The 22,724-nt window shown below is 38.6% G+C and overlaps 1 protein-coding gene across 1 annotated transcript in view; it reads right to left on the bottom strand.

Annotated features, from left to right (window-relative positions):
- Positions 1-926: 926 nt before the first annotated feature.
- Positions 927-22,724, bottom strand: part of ttc7a (tetratricopeptide repeat domain 7A) — a 62,984-nt gene continuing 41,186 nt past the window's right edge. The window contains exons 17-21 of the mRNA XM_084392280.1: positions 19,046-19,162; positions 17,217-17,320; positions 17,013-17,147; positions 12,401-12,603; positions 927-1,466 (exon numbers count right to left, since the gene is read on the bottom strand). Coding sequence (XP_084248406.1) covers positions 1,248-1,466; positions 12,401-12,603; positions 17,013-17,147; positions 17,217-17,320; positions 19,046-19,162 — 778 coding nt within the window. The 3' untranslated portion in view covers positions 927-1,247. The remainder of the gene's footprint in view (positions 1,467-12,400; positions 12,604-17,012; positions 17,148-17,216; positions 17,321-19,045; positions 19,163-22,724) is intronic.

Genomic DNA, 22,724 nt, shown 5'->3' with positions numbered 1-22,724 from the left:
TCATTCTGTCGTATATGTTGTAGTTATTTGAGAATATGGAAGTCCACACCACAACTGTCAAGATAAATAAGAACAATATTGTTGGAATCACTGACAGTCTATCAGAATCAACCTGACTATAAAAGAGTCCAAGCATTTAAAGTTGCAGTCGACAAAAATTGTAGAGTGCTTTAATAATAAAAATGAAAATTAGCCCATGATATACTCACCCTCAAGTCATTCTAGGTGTATATGACAATCTTCTTTCAGAAGAATACAATCAGAGTTATATAAAAAAATGTCCTGGCTCTTCCAAGCTTTATAATGGCAGTGAATGGCTGTTTCTGTTTTGAAGTCCATAAAAGTTCATCTATCCATCATAAACAAACTCCACACGGCTCCAGGGGGTTAATAAAGGAGTTTGTGTAAGAAAAATATCCATATTTAAAACTTTATAAAGTAAAATAACTAGCTTCTGGCCAAACGAACATACGGATTTCACTAAAGTCTAAAGCGCAACTTATGCGAGTAATGCGACGTTCTGCTGATATTTACGCTACGCCATGACGCACTGCACTACTTCCGACGACACAAGTTGTGTAAGTTGTACTTTAGGTGCAAGTAGGCAGCGTATGGCCGTTTGGCCGGATGCTAGAGCTTTACTTTGTAACGTGTTAAATATGGATATTTTTCTTACATAAACGCATCAATTCGCTCCAGAAGGCCTTTGTTAACCCCCCGGAGCCGTGTGGAGCACTTTGATGATGGATGGATGCAGTTTTATGGACTTCAAAACAGAAACAGCAATTCACTGCCATTATAAAGCTTGGAAGAGCCAGGACATTGGTTAATATAACTCCGATTGTATTCGTCTGAAAGAAGAATGTCATATACACTGACTTGAGGGTGAGTATATCATGGGCTAATTAAAAAAAAATTTAGGTCACATTTTCTGTTGCTCTGTGAAATTGCGCAGACGCTTCAATGGGAATTCTCGCAGTCTGGAATTTTGAAAAAAAAAAGTCCCACATTGAATTTTGTCATATATTTTCATTTGCCACATTGATCAACAGAAAGCTGGGTGAGCGGTGCTTCATGCGTCGCTACTCTATTCACGACGGACCTTGTTTGCTTGTGAAATTTCACTAATGCGATCACGCTCCCTCTCAATCAAGAGCCAAAAGTGCAAAGTTTTTGTTATACAGTATGTGTCATTAAAGTGATTGAAAGCCAGCATTCCCTCCATATATACGAGTGCCATATATGTGTCAGAGTTCTCGTGGGATGATGGTGAAGGGCCGGATAGGGCAGCTGGACTCCAGCTCCAGTGCGGTGAGGAAGCAGTCGGGAGCCTGTGAGCAGCTTCTGCTCTGTAGCGCCTCCCCTAGGGCACTCCAGGCCTCGTGTGCCGTGTTATGCACTTGTATCGCGTCCCTCAGCATCTTCTCCCCGAGACCCACGCGGCCTGTGCGCACCAACAACTTCCCCTATGGACAGGAAGCGATGTAGAGTTACACTGTTTTTTTGTTCTGATGCGTGATGTATTTTTGCAGAACTGTTCATTTTTTTTATATATTCTAGATTAAAAATTAAAATGCTTGTGGGCAAGAAAAATATGAGTGTAGGGAGTTTGTGATGGTGTGCTGATGTTATACATTGCTCTATAAATAAAATAGTTTATTTATAAGGGAAGGGTATGGGTAAAGTGGAAAGGGGTCAACTTGGAATCAGTACAAAATAGTTGAGTAGACTCAACTGATTTAAAAACAGGCCAGGCTCCAATTTTGAGATTCCTGGTGAGCCGGAGTTCATACATTATTTAATTGTTTCCCCATTACAGATTTTGTAACTTTACAAATTAAACAATAGCACAACTAAATACAATAGAACAAAGATACAGATATGAGAGAGAGAGAGAGAGAGAGAGAGAGAGAGAGAGAGAGAGAGACTATAATGTATAAATTAAATATATGAATACTAAAGCTAAATAAGTTATTCAGTCAAGATCATAGACTGTAAAAAATATGGACGTAGTGTCCGTGACGTCACCCGTAGGTTTCTGAAGAGCATTTTTGAAGCTCAAAGTGGGCGGAGCCTGCCGTCGCCACCCTATGGGATTGACACTCTTTTGCTTCCATGTTGCTTTCAAAAGATAGACAGGAAGGTTGCCACTTGGTCAAGATCAGATTTAAACATTTTTTTTTTTTTTACTTTTTATTGAGTTTTCTTTTTTAAAGTCAAGAAAAACAAAAATACAAAGCAAAAAGCAACTATACAAATCTAGAACCCACCCCATCCCACCCCTGGTGGACTTCAAGAAAATCAAAATCAAATACAAACATAGAATGTAGACCCAAAAAACAACAATAATAATAATAATAAAAAAAAGATAAAAATAAAAATAAATAAATGACATAGATGTTAAAAAAGTTGAAGATTTAAACAGTTTTTTTTATTTTTATCTTGTTCTTTAATTAACATTTAATGACACAAGACAGCAGCATGTATATTAAGCTACTGTCACTTTAAGATCAAATGCACAGTTCCGACATGCATCAGATTTTCTCCCAACTGTCGACTTTTTATTTTAAGCTCAGTTAAAACAGGGCTTACGAGGATACTTGCCAAAACAGGCATTTTGATGTAGCCCGAGCACCGATGGTGTGAGGACCCTATTGGAATTGCTCCGTTTATTATTATTGTGTGTGTATTCGTCTGTTTAAGAGTGAAGACGCAAAAGAGAACTCAGTTCGGTAATGATTTGCGCTGTCTTGAGACGCAGCTCTCTGTGTGTGTGCTTTGTGTGTATGCGCACAGAACACAGTGCGAGGTGACCGAATTGAGTTTCTTTTATGGTTTATGAAGACCGGTGTCACGTTCTAAAACTGCTTTCTAGTTTCTAAAAAACAAGCAGATTTTTGATACCAAAATCTCCCTCAAAATCTGGGGGTGAATTGAACATCGCACCAATTTTGCAATATGTCGTCTTTTGGTGTGGGGTGCAGGGTGGGAAAAGCCCGCCTGTGGAACTGGGCCTGCATTTTAATTTAGTGTAATTCCCAATATCCCATTTTGTTATTCCCACTATTCTCATTGATGATGTTCATTAAACTCTCATTACTGAAAAAACAATCATCTGTACTCTACTGTACTCAATATATTTAATATCAAGACCTACAGTATAAACTGGATAATTTAAAAATATACACCTTTTGCATCTCACTGATGAGAATCTTTTTTTTTTTTTTTTTTTTTTTGGGCAGGTCATTATGGGTGAAATATGACCATATTTATGTTATCACTGAAAAATGGATTTCCCATGCCAGGTATTAAAATGTCTTAAGTAAATATTAGATAAAAAAAACGTCAGTGTATATATAGGTAAGCATTGCTGTGTAACACCATATGTTATTTTGATGCATAAAAATGATGAACATTTTTGATTGTGTTTGTTTGGTGAAATACAGTGTAGAAAAATGCTTTATGGTTATTTTTTAAATAATTTAACATTCAACTAAAATTTACTTCACAATAATTGACTTTTTTAATGAAATTATGATTTCTCTGAAAATAACATAAATATCAAGATATATCAAATATGTTCAAAGGTTAAAATATATTTTCCAGAATTTTCAGGACAATACTACAGTTCAAACAGTAAAGCAAGGTCATGGGTCCAATTCCCAGTGAATGCATGAGCTAAACATTTGTGAAACTTTTTATTTTTGGGTTAAAAGCGTCTGCCAAATACATACATGTTATTGTAAATTACTGGCAAGTCCTACACACAATTACCTAATTTGCAGCATAATATTACACATTTAAAATGTACAGTCTTCATTTCCTGGAAAATGAACCAGAAATATTGATGATAAATAAGACTTGTTTTGTAAATGTGTATGTATTGTATATTTACTAATGCTTTGGCTAGTTCCCCATGCCAACAAAGCTTCTTAAATCTGAAATATCAATGTAATATACATTGTAAATCAATGGTATGAGATGAAAAGTGGGTTTAGAACAACAGTGTATGTGCACAGTAAATTGGTGGTTATGCATAGAGTTAAATTGTGTTACTTTCCCCAATCCTGCCAACAACACCATGATTTACCCATTGCAATTACATTTCATCGTCCCCTCTTTCAGCACATATGCAGTTGTATTTCTGGGTTGCGGCACATGACTGCTGATTATGCAGGCACTTCAAAAGCACATCAGAGAGAATGACTCCGCTGGGGAGAGAGAAAAGCGAGGCAGGAAATGAGGCTCTCACAGACACGAGTGAAAGAAGCAGCCACAGGCAGGGCATGTGGGAATACACAGCTGCAGGAATACACAGACTGACAAGCCTGTGGACCAATCACAGCTCAGTAAGAGGCTGTTCTGGTGATTCAGGTGTTTATTAGTCTTATAGCTGGAGGACTGTACAGCAGAGCACAAGAAGGGGGTTTAAAATATAAACAGATTTGAGGCTAGCACATTTGGGCATAAATTGCCTCATTTTCATATGGATGTAGCAGAGGTGGCACTTGAAGAACTGCTGTAGGGTCACGGCCCTGCATCTGAACTCTGCTAATCCAACAGGATGCTGATCCGATCCAGCTGGGACCAGCTACGATTACAAGTGTCAGCTACTAGGCAGACAATACACACACACAGTGTACAAACAATGCATGTGTTTGCAAGCAGACAACCCTAACATAGACAAACCATTGATTTATGTGCAAACACAACTAGAATTACAGAAAAACACAAAGTCAGAACATTTACACATGCAGTGACTCATATTCTTGCTGTTCCTCTTGTAAGGCTGATCAATTTATCAAAATAAAATTGAAATCGTGATATGGTTTAGCATAATTATCAAAACTTTAATGCTTAAAAAAAATTCATGAAATAAATAAGTCGCGCGTTTCAGAGCGAAGCGAGGCACTGTGTTTCCACAGCTCTTGATCTGGTGTTTGCTCCACACAAACTCATCTCTGCATCTGCTCTGAGGATGACCTGATTATTGCTTTGTTGCAGGTCAGAAGACTTGATTTTGCAGGACAATGTGGGACATGTGGTAGAGCAAACAGTTATTATTGTTATATTCATTTGATTTAAAGCTACAATATGCAAGCATTTTTTGCCTCTAGAGGGCGCTACATTCCAAACAACAACAACGGCGTAGCTTGATGACGATGTGAAGGAGCGTGGAATGATGGGAACTGTCGTTTTAAACTCCACCGTGGAAGTTTACTGTGTAAATCAGTCAGACGGGAATCGAAAAATCATGTTCATGGATGAGGCTGTTCTTTTTTTATAATGACATGCTTTTTGTGGCGAGGGGGGCGTGGTTCAGCGCGGTCTGTAATGGGAGAGAGAAGAGACGAGCAAGTAGGTCAAGTGCAAATGACGAACACCTGTGTCTTTTTGCTGTGATCCGCGTGGAGAGACCGCTTTTAAGCTGCGCGCTGGAACGAGAGAGAGACTGAAGAGAAAATTGGACGCAGAGAAAGAAAACCGGTGGATCCGAGCTCTCATTTTTGAACTGTTTTGTGCCGTCTCGGTTGCCACGGTGAATGCACGTTGTGCGCGACTTTTGTTTGTTTTGCTTTATTTTAATAAAGTACGAGTCCCAGTCACGCCGACCCCTGTCTTCTTCCTTCCTGACTCTTGAACCTCATCACACTTTTATTTCATTCAAATGAATTAACCGCAAGAAAAGTAAGGTTTAATACTAAATTGGTTATCATAGATGTTACTGTATGTCGAATTCATTGTTGTGATAACGCGGCGCAGTTTTACGTGTTCTAAACAATTGTTGTAAAAGTACATTCGAACATACCCACATCATTTGCCAAAATACTGATTAATCTTTATGTATAACACATGCTATATTTATTTACATGGCCATAAACACCAGACGTGATAAACAATGTCAATAAACTAAACACAAATCTAAAGCAATATATACTTCCCTTACATAAACATAACTATTACCGAATGCTACATTTGGAAAATATAAAATTAAGCATGCTTTGTCGACAGAACCAGCTGCAATCGGTAAAGAATAATTGTGTTCCATAACGACTGCACAAAACAAGCTAACGTTTGTTGCTTGATAGACGCTACAACTACAACTTCCGCATTTGTCAAGGACTCCACGCAGTACGAGTGGAAAACGAACAGTATTTATATCGTTGTTATCTCTTGAACACAGCACACGTCCAAATGATCTGACGGCGCGGGCGGGTATAGATATATAAATAGATGTCGCCTTGGCTACTGCAGTTCATTGGAACGAAACCGTAGCCAAGCGACATCTAGTGTATACATCTATACCCGCCCGCGCCGTCAGATCATTTGGACGTGTGCTGTGTTCAAGAGATAACAACGATATAAATACTGTTCGTTTTCTCACACAAACTGCTCGTTTCGTGTCTTAGGCCATCAATGTGTACTTACGATGGGGAATTGTTTAATTTGGACGATGGGGAATTGTTTTAATTTGGACTCTGTGCTTGTGTTTTGAGACAGTGACCATCGACCTGCATTATATGACTGACAGACAAGAACGGTTTGACCTAAAAATATCAAAATTGAAACTACTGCGGAAACAAAGACACCTACATCTTGGATGCCCTTGAGGTAAGCTAAAACATATCAAAAATTAATTTCAAAGTGAACTATCCCTTTAACGACTGAGGATGCCCTTGAGCGAAGCACCTAACTCCCAATTGCTCCCAGTTTGGGTCACTTATAACGTGCATTTGGGAATGCAATATGCTCCGGCCATTATCAGATTTGTAATGAAAACAGTTTTTCGCCAAAATAAAAGCTAGATGATTGAACGTTTGAAAATGAAGAAATTAAAACATACATTTTATTACTGTAATTTTACAGTAAAATAAAACCAAATATATAGATATACGTTTTTTGCAATCTTTAGCTAGGCTTGGATGAAGGGATGCCCTGTACTTTCTACAGTTGTTGAGTTTGGGAGTGAATAAGCAGCTTTACCAAGTGGTTCTCAACATATAAAATACAATAAAAAGCATCCAGGCAGGCCGAATTCAACATGTTACATTGGTGACTTGAATGTACTTAATGAGCAAAGCAACATCAGCTCGTGAAACCGTAAAGCTCGCTCTGCCTCGACTGATTATAATGCATGCCACATCTCGTGTGAAACAGCATTAACACTGGTTCTATGTCTCATTATCAGATCTCTTGCACCGTATGATACAATTGCCTGGTTGCTAGGCATCCCATAAAGGCCTGAGAAGGAGTGAAGTGTTATAAATAATGTATTTGCATTATCTAATCAACTGACAGGGCAATGGTAGAGAGCCAGAAAGAAGACAGAGAGAGAAAGAGGGAGGGAGAAAGCAATAGACACAGAGAAAGGACCCAGAGATTCAAAGAAGGCAGATGTATAGGCAGAAAGAGAAAATTATGAGGTGCTGAGTCACAGCGCTCAGTGTGCTTAAACTCATATAACACGAGAACAGAGACTTCAGAGACACCGTGTTTGACTCACATCAGCTGATATCCCTAAATGAAAAAATACCCATCCAGATGCCCTGAGTAATGACTCATACACACGTTCATATGTCCCCCACAGAAACAGATTAATATATGCTGTATTGTATTGTAAAAAGCGCTATATAAATAAATGTGACTTGACTTGACTGTAAGTGTAAGCCTTCATGATGGCAACGCTGATTTTTCAGTAGACATTACTCCAGTCCTCAGCGTCACATGATCATTCAGATATCATTGTATTGTGCTGATTTGGTGCTCAAACAGTTTTTATTATGATTAATGTTGAAAATTGTTGTGCTGATTCATATTTCTGTAAAAAATAGTGATTCACACTTTCAAGTGACACGAAAAGTGTATTTTTCATGATTCTTTGATGAATAGAAAGTTAAACAGCATTTATTTAAAACAGAAATATTTTGTAAATTTTTTTACCAATTAAATGAACAAACAAACAAATACATTTAAATACTTTAAATTGTAAAGAATTTTTATATTATGTCGGTATTGGTTTTACTCAAAGGGTCAAGGTTCGACTGGTCAGCATGACCAAAAAGATTGCTAATGAATAACTTTCATAAACTTAATAGAAATTGTATTATAATAATGAGAATCTTTACAATAAATGGAAATTACAAAAAAAGGTAGGACACCCAGAGTCATTACAGCAATGGAAATTTGGTCCTAAAATTAATCCATTTTCAATTTCTTTTGATTTTGAATTCGGAAATTCACTCTATTTTCTAAATGAGTGTTTGTGGCGAGGGGGGGCATGGTACAGCGAGGTCTGCAGCGGGAGAGAGAGACAGGACACAAGCAGTGCATAAGTAGGTCAAGTGCAAAATGACAAACACCTGTGTCTTGTTGCAGTAATTGGCGTGGAGAGACCGGATAAAGCCACCGGGAAACGGGAAGCTGGCAGAGAGATCTGAGATTTACTTTTGATCTAAAGTAAATACTGTTGATGCGTTTGTTTTTGTTTTATCGAAAGAGTCAAATAAACGCACAAGTCTCAGTAAGCTGACCCTGTCTTCCTCCTTCCTTACTCTGAACATTATCACACTGGTACAGAAACCCGGGAAGGAAGAAAAGCCGCCACCGCCATGACCATGCCCCGCCCACTCACACGCCCACAAAGATGGGGCACGTGAGGACGACCCGGAGGCTTTAATTGATCTCTTTGAGAGAACCGCGGAGGCATGTGAGTAGGGGTGGGAATCTCTAGGCACCTCACGATTCGATTCGATTCTGATTCAGAGGGCTGCGATGCGATGCTAAAACGATTATCGATGCATCTTTTTGTGTGTGTGTGACTATTTGGTACTTTTAAGGCAAAGTATTTATAATGACCTATAAATAATTTACTTCCAATATCTTTTATTAATAAAACAAATGGAAGTGATTTGGCAAGTCAACTGTAAGGTTACATTTGCCAGCATATGTCCAGGAAAATAAATGTGTGCCTGTACTAGCAGCATTCTTGTAGTAAATGAATACAAACTTCAGCATATTCTGAATCTCTAACATAAAATAATAGACTTCTAACCAAAATCCTCCTGTTATGTGCAATGAGCAATATAATTTGTCCTTCAGACAAAAAATAAATAAATAAATAATAGAATCACAAGAATAAAATCACAAACACCTTTCATACAAAAATATAGAATTATGAACCAGCAGCTCTCATACAAAAATAATACTTGTGGAGTTCCGCATATTCTGAATAATTAGTGACATACAAGGCTGCCCAATAAATAATGAGTCTAAGACTTATGACTTGAAATTGTTGCTGTATACCACAATCAAAAACAGCTTATACAAAAAAAAAAAAAAGTACATGATCATCTTTAGAGAGCACCGTCAAAATATAACTTTTTGTGACTGGCATTGCACTGATACACATTAACAGTAAACCTATGTATAACGTACGTATAACATATTTTTACAGCATACTTGAAAACTAAACAGCATTGTGAAAACTAAACAATAATGAAACTAGATGTACCGCATGGCGGTACAAAATATGACCGCCGCTCAGGCCTGCACTGGCTTTCCACAAAAATAAATGACGTGGAACAATTTGGCTGTATTGCGTGTTTATGTATATACCAACAAAAAGTAGTAGTATGTGCATGTCTGTCTGTGTGTGTGTGTGTGTATGTGTGTGTGTTTGTGTGTGCGCATGTGTGTTTGAGTGTGTTTGTGTGTGTGTGTCTGTGCATGTGGATTTGTATGTGTGTGTATGGGTGTGTGTCTGTGCGTGTGGATGTCAGTGTGTGTGCATGCTTGCGTTTGTTTGTATTCCTGCATGTGTGTGTGTGACAGTATCATCCTAAACCAGCAACCCTTCGCTCAACACCACCATCTACAGGCCGATGAGTGTACAGTCACTAAATGTGCACATAAATGAATTTATTTTATACCCCCCCATGGATGAAATTCTACGAAACTTAGCATACCCCCAGAGGATGTCAAGTTAATCATACACATGAAATATGGTGCAGTTCTGAACATCTCCACTGAAGATAGGGGCGATTAAAGCAGAATAATATTGCATTTTCATTTTTTATGGGAGGGGCGGCCCCCGGGGACCAAACGAAATTTTTCCGTAAAAGTCTAGTGGGGCTACATGCCCACCAAATTTCATGTTCCCCGGTGTTTCGGTGTCCCTGGTATCGTTGACGGAAAATTCAGTAGATTGACGGGAAAAAAAAACTAAAAAACTTTGACAATCGATTATGGGCTAGGTTGATGTGGGCCCTTAAGACCAACATACTTTGCAAATTTCTTCATCCTCGGTGCCACGGTTCAGGTAGTTATTTAGGAAAAACTGCATTTTTTGGGTTTGGAGTGGCCCCCGGGGACCAAACGAAATTTTTCCGTAAAAGTCTAGTGGGGCTACATGCTCACCAAATTTCATGTTCCCCGGTGTTTCGGTGTCCCTGGTATCGTTGACGGAAAATTCAGTAGATTGACCAAAAAAAAAAAAAAAAAAATTTGACAATCCCTATATGACCGCCGCTAGCATAATTATTAACTAATGAGTAACCAAGGAAACTATCAAGGGTATGGAGAACACTTCACTGAAAAAATATACCAGAAACCTAAATACATGATCAAAAACACTATGAAACTAAACATAATTCTGACAACATTCAGATCTACCTCGATCCAATCAAAAGTCCCACCCAACAATTATATATTTTTCCATAATCTTTTTCCCTCACAAAAGAAAAAAATCTGTTGCTATTTCCGTTACATTGACTTGTGTAAATTGGAAATATTTTCATGAGATTTACCTGGTTTTGGGACAACATGCGAGTAAATTGTGTCATAATATTCTACTTTTAGAAGTAGGTGAAAAAAAAAGGCTCTGAAATACATTGTCTCTCAGAGGATTGGCGGGCGTAACGAGAGCGCTGGTCTCTCTAGTCGTAATGAACAGAAATGTTTAACTTCTCCCCATTGGATCCATTTGGAGAATTCCCTCAAAACTCCACTTCAGTTCAATCATAGCAGCTCAAGTCAGAGAAATCAGTGGTGTGACGTTCTGATGAAGACAGGCTGTCTGTCTGTATGTGTGTGTGTGTGTGTGTGTGTGTGTACTATACAGGGCATCACCAGCAAGCACAGAATTAGTTCTCATCAGCTCAGGGAATTTATATTTTACGTCTTTTGTCCAAAAATAGTGGGGACGCGTACTCTGATTGGCTAGATATACAGTAGGAAGAAAATGGCCTAGCTTCACTTCGGTTACTCCAGTGAAGATGAGTAATGAAGGGCCTGACATTATGCAGTCACAATGAGAGCAGAGAGTGGAGGCAGAGCTAATGTTAGCACACATCAATGTGGGTTGTAAAGATGCACATACTGTACTGTATGTACAGTAAGTTGCATATGCAACGACTTAATCAAAATATCCCAAGTCACCTTCAAAGCTTTATATGTTATGAAAAATGCATTAATATAGAATTTATATTCTCTTAATATTTGTTTTTTTTCTCTTTTGCTTTAATAACAGCAGCACTGAAGCTGCATGAACTCCACAAGTTTATGTTCTCTAACATGATTTGAAAATGATCAGAAGAGCATCATGAGCTTCTATGCACGCAAGAACGTCTGACCATCTGTACAAAGTAAATGACTAAAATGGCAGACTTTCAATGTGGTCTCATACCAGCGGATTATTTGAGTATGTGTTCTTTTAGTGTTTATTTATATACAATTATTGTATTTATTAATATTCTAAATGAACTTTTATTTTTATATTTTATGTTATTTTAATTTTAGTTGAAGTTTTAGTAATTTTGTTATGTGATTTTGTTCTATATTTTTATTTAGCTTTTTGTTTATTTATTTTTAGTATTTAGTACTTCAATTAAAAATGATTTTTAAGGCAAGGCACTACAGGATAAGTGATACTAATAATGTTAAAAAAATGTTTTTTCTTTTTCTTTTTTATTAAAGCAGAACATAGAACAAAACACAGTTAGACAATACCATCAATACAAAACACATAAAACAGAAAGTAGCATGTACATGCAATTATGTGAAGTGAAAAGATTATAAAAAGAATATACATATATATATATATACATACATACATATATATATATATATATATATATATATATACACACATGCATACATATGTACATAAATTGCAAAAGAACAAATATATATATAGAGAGAGAAAAATTATATACACATATATATATATATATATATATATATATAAAATGGGGGGGGGGGGGGGGGGGGCAAGGTGGTATTGGGTCAGATCGCTATTCAGGGACATCAAAGTGGAACTAAATATCTATTAGTTTTAGGGTTCAAGATGTTAAAGTGAGTGAGTGTGATGCACAGCATGTGTCTGTGGATGTGTGTCACTCACCAGGTGCAGCAGTATATGGTGTCCTCTGGGGTTGATGGCGAGAGCTTCATCGTACAGGCTCTTGGCCTCGGTGTCGTTGCCCCTAAGCTCAGCCACACGGCCCTTGAGCAGCAGCACGGAGTGTGAGGTGGGGAAGAGAGTTCCTGCCTCCTGCACACAGAACTGAGCTTCCTTCATCCGCCCGTCAGCAGCGAACAGCTCCCCTGGTCGGCACGGCATCACAAAACATACAAGAGATAAATGAGAGCAATAATAAACCATTCTGATGGCATAATTGTTTTTGTGACATTACACTAAAATTATATTATTACAGTTACAATTCTTGTTTCAGTGACAGCTTTGTCATATCGTGAGATTCTCTTATTGTGAGATTATCTCTAATCGAGTGCATGATGATTCATCTTTATGAAACGTCTCTGACTTCACGGCCGTGACACAGCCATCTGGAACATCAACACTCTCAAAGACGGATCTGCTGCCACAGCATTACAACTCTCTCAGAGTAAAGGAGTGAATACCAACATGCTTCATTTCAGACAAGATGTGATTCAACCAGGAGAATCGCACGAATGCCGCATTTTGTTCTGTTTAAATGCAGCTTAGGCAACATATTTGCAATCGCAAATGCACGATGACCTTCTCCCCTTTCTACCCTTAAATCTCACACTCAGGCTCATAGAGGGATATTCATGTCTAAATAAGGCCATGTGTAGAGTGCTGTACAAGCATCTGCAGCTCTACTCTAGCATTTAGGACTCACCACAGCAAATAAACAGTTCTTATCAACTGCTGCCTGTTGTGTATTTGTGTTTGTTCAAACAGAATCACTGGTAGGAGAATTTAGGCAGCTATTACACAAAGAAAAAAAAAAAAAGTAGTTTTGAAAATTGCATACATGCATAGTGCTTCCAAGATAGCAGCAGTGTATTTAAATTTTTCTTCACACCTATCTGCAGTTAATTCAGACTGAACTGCTTATTCAAACTATGTTTTGTAGATAATTGCAGCCTTAAGATGTGGTCACATTTATTGCTGTCACTGAATTGTTACAGGCCAGTCATTTTAATAGGAATTCAAGCAATCGGAAGTTTGAGTGAGGGCAAAAGATTTCCCTATGCAGATTCAGCACTGAAATACAAATAAATGAAAGCTAAATAAATATATATATATATATATATATATATATATATAGATAGATAGATAGATAGATAGATAGATAGATAGATAGATAGATAGATTAAAAAAAAATACAGAAACTAATGTCAAAACACAACAAAATTACCAAAACTTAAAGGTGCAATAGTTGATCTGGGAAATGCTAACTGCTAGCATTAAAAGCATACGATCCCACCCTCACTGCAAATCGGCGTCCAAACGCGCTGATGACGTATGATGTCTGTGTGAACAGGCTGCGCAGTGGTATGCAAAACACACTTCGACTGACAGGGAACACATAGTAGCATTTCAATCGGACCGAATGCAATAATTGAACAAACGTTTTATGGTCCTACACCTTCCACAGATGATATATATTTATAAAAATACATTTAGACCGTTTAAAATAGTGATTGCTATCAGGATGAGACTTTCAACCAGCATAACAAAAATTGTTTCTGTAGAGAATCACCTATTGCACCTTTAATATAAAAACTGTAAATGTAAAAATAAAAGCTAATTCAAAATATTATAAAATACTTTAATAATAAAATAACACTGGTTTGACAGTGACCTTTGCATGAGCAGCATTTCATACATCGCTACACTATTGATAACAGACAATGGTCCTTTTTCCCACGTCAAAATTTTGCGAATGTTTTGGTTTTAAAATATAAGATCTCCCACTGATTTTGTTGAAATGTTCAACATTCAAAACGTAACAGTGCTGGCGTTGTTGTAATATTTGCATACTGAAGTGTAACTGGTCTTCTTTCTGGTAATTATTTGCATACTTAGTTGTGATAGGCCTATTACCATCAATAGCTGTCTTTGCACTGCAAACACAGTTTTGTGCTATGTTGTTTCTTCACAGACAACACATGCTGAGTGGCATAACAATGAAATTAAACATTTAAATGTTAAAAATATATTTATTTTAAACATTTGAATTATTTATTATATTATTATGTTATTCTGATACAAAGCACATAAAAACACAGACAGATTACAAATGACAGCTGATGTAAAAAATATGTGCTACATGGTGGACTGTGTTCAGTGGGCCCTTGCGCTCAGTACTATTTTGAACTATGTGTGACATAACGCCCATTCTTTCAATGGGCCGCTCTTGTGCTCTCACATTTACTCATTTGTACAGAACCAGGATATGTCCCATTTTAGACAGGAAATGAACCCATGCCAGAGGAATGCTGGGAATGGGAACAAGAGGGCATAAACACCCAGTATAAGATCCATGGGAAACGCATTTCATGCAGAGTAGCATATAAATAACGCAAAAATAACATCCAAATAATGTCATAGTACGTCAATGACTTCCCAAATGTATTAAAGTCAACAAGAGTACAGAAAAAAATCTCAAAAAACAGTTACAAACTTGACATTTCATTAAAATGTAGGAAGATCTGCATATGAAACACTTTACTTTCAGCTGACGTCATCTAGGAAAATATGAACGTTAGTGTTATAAACATGCGGAACCGGTTAGGTAATTGCTTCCGTCCGGAGCAAAACTGACGTGATGCGGAGGTGACGCAGGCATTATGTACAGCGGTGGACAGGAATAAAACTAGACCAGAAAAATGGGAAAGTGCAAATTCCATTAGAAGTGGATATTTAACGCAGCATCCGTTTATTTTTGTCATCCTTTGGCAAGCTTTATGATCCCGCTCTAATTCATGCAAATACTTTGAACCTGAACTTGGCTTTAACAAACAGTAACACACACAATTATGCCAAAATGTCCGTTTTGTCGAGTATCCTCATAACATAAGAGCATTCTTGAGTTAAATAAAGTCTTAAATGAACGTGAAGAGTTGTGAGAGAATGAGGCTTGTGTGAGATCCACGTCTCTTTCAGCAGCGGCTGGTCTTAAAGGGACAGCAGACACTAATTCTGTCTGACAGTAAAGTTAATCAAAGAACAGTTTTGATCAAAGTTCATAGAACAGAACATCATTTTTATCCATACATCAATAGCTGCATTAATACCAGTGAGACTGACCTTCATTCATAAAAAAGATGCCATTAAACAAATATTTGAAATATACTGTCTTTATGTTGTTTCTACATTAAATTTGGAGATTAATTGTGAAATTATTACATTATAAAATATATAAACTAGATATAAACCTACAAAAATGTAGGTATTTTTTAATTGTGATTAATCACGATTAATCACAGAAAAAAACAGTGATTAATTGAGTTAATTTTTTTTAATCGAATGAATGCACAAATATATGTATATATATATATATATATATATATATATATATATATATATATATATATAAATATATATATTATCTGTGGTTAGTGTCATGTATGGCATTAAAAAGTTTAAAAATGGCTTAAAAAAGACATTAAAAAGCATTAAATTTAAGATACCTGCAGAAACCCTGTTACTGTAAACATCAAAGCGTAATTTAATTCTGGTTAACGTTAATAAAATGTAGAGATATAAGAAATAATGATATTCAAAAAAGAAGTGTAATTTCTACACTTACGACTAGGGGTGTCAAAATTAATCGTTTCTACGATGCATCGCGATGCAGACGAGGACGATTCGGTATCGGTTCAGTAATAGACCATAACGATTATAATGTACGGACTTTTCTGACGTCATTTGTCGCGTACGTGCATTGTGGCGGAAGCATACAATGGCAGAGGGAGGCGAGACGCGAGTGCGAGAATATTAAAAATGCTCCAACTACTTTAAAAGCCGACATCTGGGCACGTTTCGGCTTTTAGGAACAACCTGGTAAGCACGACCTGCAGAAGACACGCGCTGTACTGTGCGCTCATGTCACACACAAATAGAATATGCAGGAGGTAGGCTAATACCAATAACTTCATAAACCACGTTAGCCGTTTTCACCCCAAGCTGTTAACGCCTGGCAGAGTCAGAGAGATGCGCGGATGAGCTCCAACGCCGAATCCGCAGCCAAAAATAAACAGTCCACCCGCCCCAATAATATTCTCTGATTTAAGTATCCGCACCCGATGGTCAAATTACAAATATGCTGTGTTGTTACGCGTGATTATAAATGGATGATCGTCACCTTCAACAGCGGACTCGGCGACGGTTGATGCGCGGATCTTTAATGGTAACATAATAGCCTACACTGATTAATGAGCGCTGCTTTTAAATGAACATTTTTGTAAAACAAAATTTATTTGACAGATTTTCCTTTTCTTAATGGCATAAACAAGCTTTACTCCCTTGAAACTTTAACTGGAATGTCACTGTTTCTGTCACTGCGACTTAAGCACACACACACACGTGCGCACACATCACTTTTGAAGAGAAATTTAAAATTGAGGATGTGGTGCATCGCGATGCATTGTGATATCGAATTGAACTGAATCGATGACATGATAATCGTAATCGAACCGAACCGTGAGACCAGTGTAGGTTCACACCCCTACTTACGACGTACCTGCTTGCAGCCAGATGCGCTCCAGGGTGGTCCAAATGTAGGCAGGGCCGTGTCTGTGGGTGGAGCTGAGGGCCGACACCTCCGACATGGCCTGTTCCAGACGGGACACCGCGATAGACGGAGCGCTCTGAGACCCTGACACAACATGACACACATCTCAGTTACATAAACACACATGCAATCAAACATGCTCATGATACACACCGGTCTCTGTCTCCTGGAAGTCTGGGAGGGTAAGATGGAGGCCGCTGGGTTTCCTGCTCAGTGTGCCTGGATCAGGGGGAATGCTACTAGTGTCATCCTCCTCACTGGAACACATGAAATCACATAATCTCTATCACATGGAAATACTGGGCTATAAATTCACAGACTAAATGAGGAAATAAACAAAGCTACTAGCTACAGAAACAAATCAGGACATATAGGCCGTGTGTCCACCAAACAGTTTTTTCCTGAGGCTATAGCTTAATTTTTCAATTGTTTTCAATAGGAGCTGAGCGATCGTCGTTTTTTTTTTCGGTCGCCGAGAGCTGAAGAATGTTCAACTTTGGTAAAACGCAGCACTCATTACTGTCACTTTTTACCCAGCCGTCCAATCACAGTGGAGGAGGGGCAGGACAAATACCACAGCGACCACGTCCTGCCGGGACAATGGCAACAGATGAGAACAACGGAACAAAACCATTGAAAACAAAAGCCAAAGCAAATACTTTACATTGTATCAACATTTTTCATATTCAGAAACATACTATCTGGGAAATCAGATATTAGTAACAATTCTGCAGATATTCCATATCATATAGCACATATACTGTCTCAACAGAAAAACAATGCTGCGCCGCTGAAGCGCACACAGGAAGATGTTTTCAGAAGAGCGCTGGCGTTATTAGCTTGCTAAAACGCTTTGGTGGACACACGGCCATAGGGTGCTTCATAAATGGAAGGCTGCATCCTAGTGAGACTGTATCCTTCCTAGTCTAGTTCTTTGGAGGCTTGTAGGCTGGAGTCCTCCTCAGCATATATTTTTTCATACGATATTGATATTCATCCTGATGTACATTTACCTACCATTAAGGAAATGCTTTCCACATATTTGTTAGACCTTGAGAATGAATGTAAACATATAAACTTGTTTGTTCCAAATTAAACTCCGCAGAGTAGCTACCCTTTAATTTGGGGCCCCATTAAATCCTTTTTGTTTTTCTTTAAATTCAGTTTTTTCCCTTTTTTTTTTGTTTTTTTTGGTGGGATTTTGATTTAATACAAATTTCTATAAACTTTAATAATTTAATCAAATGATCAAACAAAACAAAACAATTTTTCAAATAAGATGCTGCACAACAGAACTGTATACATTTAAAATATGGATGAAAAAATATCTTGGTTGTATAATATTCCTTAGAAATAATATTATTATTATTATTATTATCATAATAATATTATTATTACTTTGAAAAGTACATTTTAGTATAGGCAGTATTTCTGTCATAATTTCTTGAAGTTAAACCAAACTTTTATTTTGACAGTTTGTCGTGAAGAACTTTGTATTTGAGGGTAGTTTTTCCTAGTGAAAAGCTTGTGAAGTGACCCTCAAAGCAGCTCTGGAGATGAATTTCATGTGTTCATGTCTTTACATATTGAGACGGCAGACGATGAAAACACCATAAGCGTCACATGCGTGTGGTTTGTGTATCATCAGATGATTCATTCACACACAGACACGCAGAAATCACTGATTAGCGACATGCACTGAAGAGCGTGAAGGATACACTTGATGCATCCTTCAAAATGGACTGAATGAAGGACGCGAAATGAAGGCTCCAAATTGAGAATGCCTTCAGCGGTGCTTGATGACGTGGCAGCCGAGATATGCAGCCTTACCAAGACACAGCCTTTTGTTTGAGAAGCACCCATAGAGAAACCAAGGAAACAGGAAATTAGCACAAGTAATAAGAAGAGAGGAACAACGGAGCAAAATGAATATCAAAATCAGAGTTTTTTTGGAACAGAGACGTGACATATACAAACATTACCTGAGTCGAGTAAAATCATAGCGACTTTGCCACAACTGCAGCATTTCTGCACAGGACTGTAAAGCTGCAGCAGGTCCGAACAAAACCTCCTCCAGCTTCACTTTGGTAAAGAGAAGACTAAAACACGCAAAGACAAGAACAATTAATAAACTACAGTGCAATACGCACCAAAAAAGAGACAGAATAAGAATGTTCTGGCACCTACAAAAGCAGGAAGTGCTTCTGCTTAGTACTTTAGTCAAAACTTAACAATACGTTATAAAAATGTACACTTCGAAAGTTTGGTGTAAGTTTCTTTTTTAAGATATGAATACTTCTAATTAGCCAGGATGCATTACATTGATCAAAAGTGATAGTAGCTATATGTATAATGTTACAAAAGATTGCTATTTCAAAGTCTTTTGAACTTTCTATTCATCAAAGAATCCTGAAAAAAAAAAAAGATCACGCTTTCCACAAAAATATTAAGCGTCACAATTGTTTTCAACATTGATAATATTAATAAATGTTTCTTGAGCACCAAATCAGCATATTAAAATGATTTCTGAAAGCTCATGTGACACTAAAGAACCCAGCGGACACTAAAGGTTGCTGAAAATTCATTTCCCTTTCAATACGGTTCACTTCGCATTGCATCAGTCTCTCGCATTTTCTCAGAATACTGAAGCCTGATTGGTTCATGTCTGTGCACTGTAAACTTGGAGATCAAGGAAGCTGACAAGACAGCCCTTCTTGACTCCCGTCTCTTCCTCTGGCCTATTCGGTTCTGCAAGGCTTGCTGAGCGTTTCACGTTGGCCTGAAGGGCGTTGCAGGCTATGTGAGTTCTTCTGCTGCTTATTGTCGCCATCGTCGACTCAGCAGCACACCATGCCAGCTCCCGCACCCGCTCAGCCCCAGCCTAAAGCGGACCAGAGGTGAAGCAGCACTTGCGCCCAGCTAAGCGCTTTCCATTTTGAGCAGCCCAAGCAGTCACTAATGCTTTGGGCACGAGGAGGAGGGGGTCAAGTCCCGCCAAGGCCGGACCACCCTCAAGAGACCATGTGTTCACCTCCCAACCCCCTATCCAGTCCAGGCGTTGGAGGCGCTGTGTTTGTTGGTACTATGTCCGCCATACCAGTCAGGCCCGACCAGACCTCCTTCCGCTGTTAAAGCGAGCCAAATAAAAAACAAACACCTTAACAAATCATGAAGGGTCAGCCCCCAGCAGCGCCTCTCCAACCCCTCGCCGCTCGAAGCCAGGCTTGAGAAGCCATTCCGGGCGTGTCGAACTGGATTTTAGAGATGATAAACCCAGATGAGGCTATGTGCCTAAGGTGCTCTCCACACCCTTTAAGGCTCAGGTTATCTCACTTTCTGCTCTCCTCTCTGTGGAGGATGAACGGACACCACACCCAATCCGCCCAGTGCGGGCCCTTAGGGTGTACATTGAGCGCTCTAGCCAATTCAGGCAATCGGGGCAGCTGTTTGTGTGCTTCGGAGGACGCTCTAAAGGCCTGACAGTCATGAAGCAGAGACTGCCCCACTGGATAGTGGACACAATAGCGCTAGCCTACAAGTCCCTGGACTTGCAGTGCCCCATTGGAGTGAGGACCCACTCCACCAGAGGGATGGCTTCCTCTTGGGCATGGTCTAGTGGAATATCCATGGCTGACAACCTTTATCAGGTTCTACAACTTGGATGTCCCGGCCCTTCAGGCGCGGGTTCTGTCTGCCTAAATCGGTCTCCGCCCTAAGAGTTTTTTCCTAAGGAGATAACCATATCCACAGGCTGCAGTTCTGTACCCCAGCCTGCCATTTTTGGGCATTCTAAGTCCTTGACTCTAGTAGCCTGCCTCCTCACTGAGCTTCTGTTCTGCACTAGTAGCACAGAATTTTGCAGTGCGTTCCCCAAAGGCGTCAGAGACAGAAGCAATGCAAAGTGAACTGTATTGAAAAGGGAATGCTGAGGTTACTAACTTAACCTTGGTTCCCTGAGATATGGAAATTAGCATTGTGTATTCTGCCGTGCTACTGCGCATAAGCGCGAGTTGACGTTACTGCTGTTCAGTCAAGAAAAAGTGCAAGACGTGAACCAATCAGGCTTCAGTATTCTGAGAAACTGACGCAATGCTCGTTCCCGTATCTCAGGGAACTGAGGTTACGTTAGTAACCAGAGCGTTTTGCATCACAGAAATCTTAAAATATATTAAAATAGAAAACAGTGAATTTAAATTATACTTCACAAAGTTTTTGCTGGATTTTGGACCAAATAAATGCAACCTTGGTAAGCATAAGATATTTTTTTCAAAAACATAAAAAAAAAAAAAAATCATATGAACCCCAAACTTATGAACTGTACTGTATAACATAAAAAAGATTAAACATAGGACTGGACGATATATCAAATATTCACAAGATTTTTGCAGATGACAAAATTAAAGTCAACACATATGTACTCTAGACCTAGAAAAACAAGGGAATAATCTAAGAATTGATTGGTTCATGAAAAATAGCTGTTTTAGAGGAGGAACAAAATATTATAATTTTATTCAAGATTAAATAATATAAAGTATACAGTGGATATAAAAAGTCTACACACCCCTGCAGAAACTGTTTTTTGTGATGTAAAAAGAGAAAAGAAAGATATTCATATCAGAACGTTTGCACGTTTAAAGTAAAAATTACAACTTATGCAATGCCACTGAAACCAAAGTTACACATTTCAGAAGAAAAACTCAGAATAACTAACTGCATATGTGTGAACACACTTTTATCATTGGGTATGTGGCTGTGTTCAGAGATAACTAATCGTCTTTAGTCTACTGCCTTTGACGTAATAGTCTAGAACAAGTAAATATGCTTCCATCAGCCAATCAGCCTAGGACGTAATTTTCCTGTTCCAGAGTCTGACGTCAGTCAGACTTTTAGTGTCAATAAATGTTTCTGGAATTGGATGTCCCTTCCAGAGCTGAATGCACAGAAGACCAACTGCCAATGAGATGTGTGAATGCTAACAGATCATTTTCACCGGGTATTACAGACCTCCTTGGTTCAACCACTATCAACCCTAGTTCTCCATCAGTGGGCAATGCTTCAGTTGCTTCTGACAGAAAATAGCAATTTGGCAGCCTGTCTGGGGACATTCTTCTTCCCCTGAACTGTCTCTCTTTTAAGCAAGGTACAGCGAGTGGGTGGACGTCTGTGTGAGCTGGAGGGTGGAGGGGTGAAGCGAGATGAATGTGAAGGTGTGTGTGCGGATGCGTGCTATTAAGAATGTGTGTGTAAACAGGGGCAGCAGAGCATTCACACCAATGAGAACGAGATGCAGCGAGACGCTCTGACTGGCAGACGCTCATGCTGCGGTGTGCTGTTGTGCTGGAGCAGCAGTAGTGTAGTGATGAAGTACACATAGGCTACGTTCACACTGTCGGTTTTTGGGATTGACAACCACATTTACTTACAGGTGTGAGACTTGAAATGCCCCGTTCACACAGTAACTTACAGCAGCATCTGTATGAACGTGCAACGGGAGTCAAGCCTGTATTCTCTTACCAGACCTGCTGAAAAATCCATCATAAACCAGCATGATTTCCAAGCTGATCCAGGCTGGTTTATGCTGGTATAGTGCTGGTCTAACTGGTGGACAAAAAAAAAATAGTCATGCTGTTCTCAAGCAAAACAGAAGTGGTGAAGCTGGTC

Source organism: Rutilus rutilus (assembly GCF_951802725.1).
Source record: "Rutilus rutilus genome assembly, chromosome: 20".
NCBI lineage: Eukaryota > Metazoa > Chordata > Actinopteri > Cypriniformes > Leuciscidae > Rutilus > Rutilus rutilus.
This window is presented reverse-complemented; position numbering and strand designations above follow the sequence as displayed.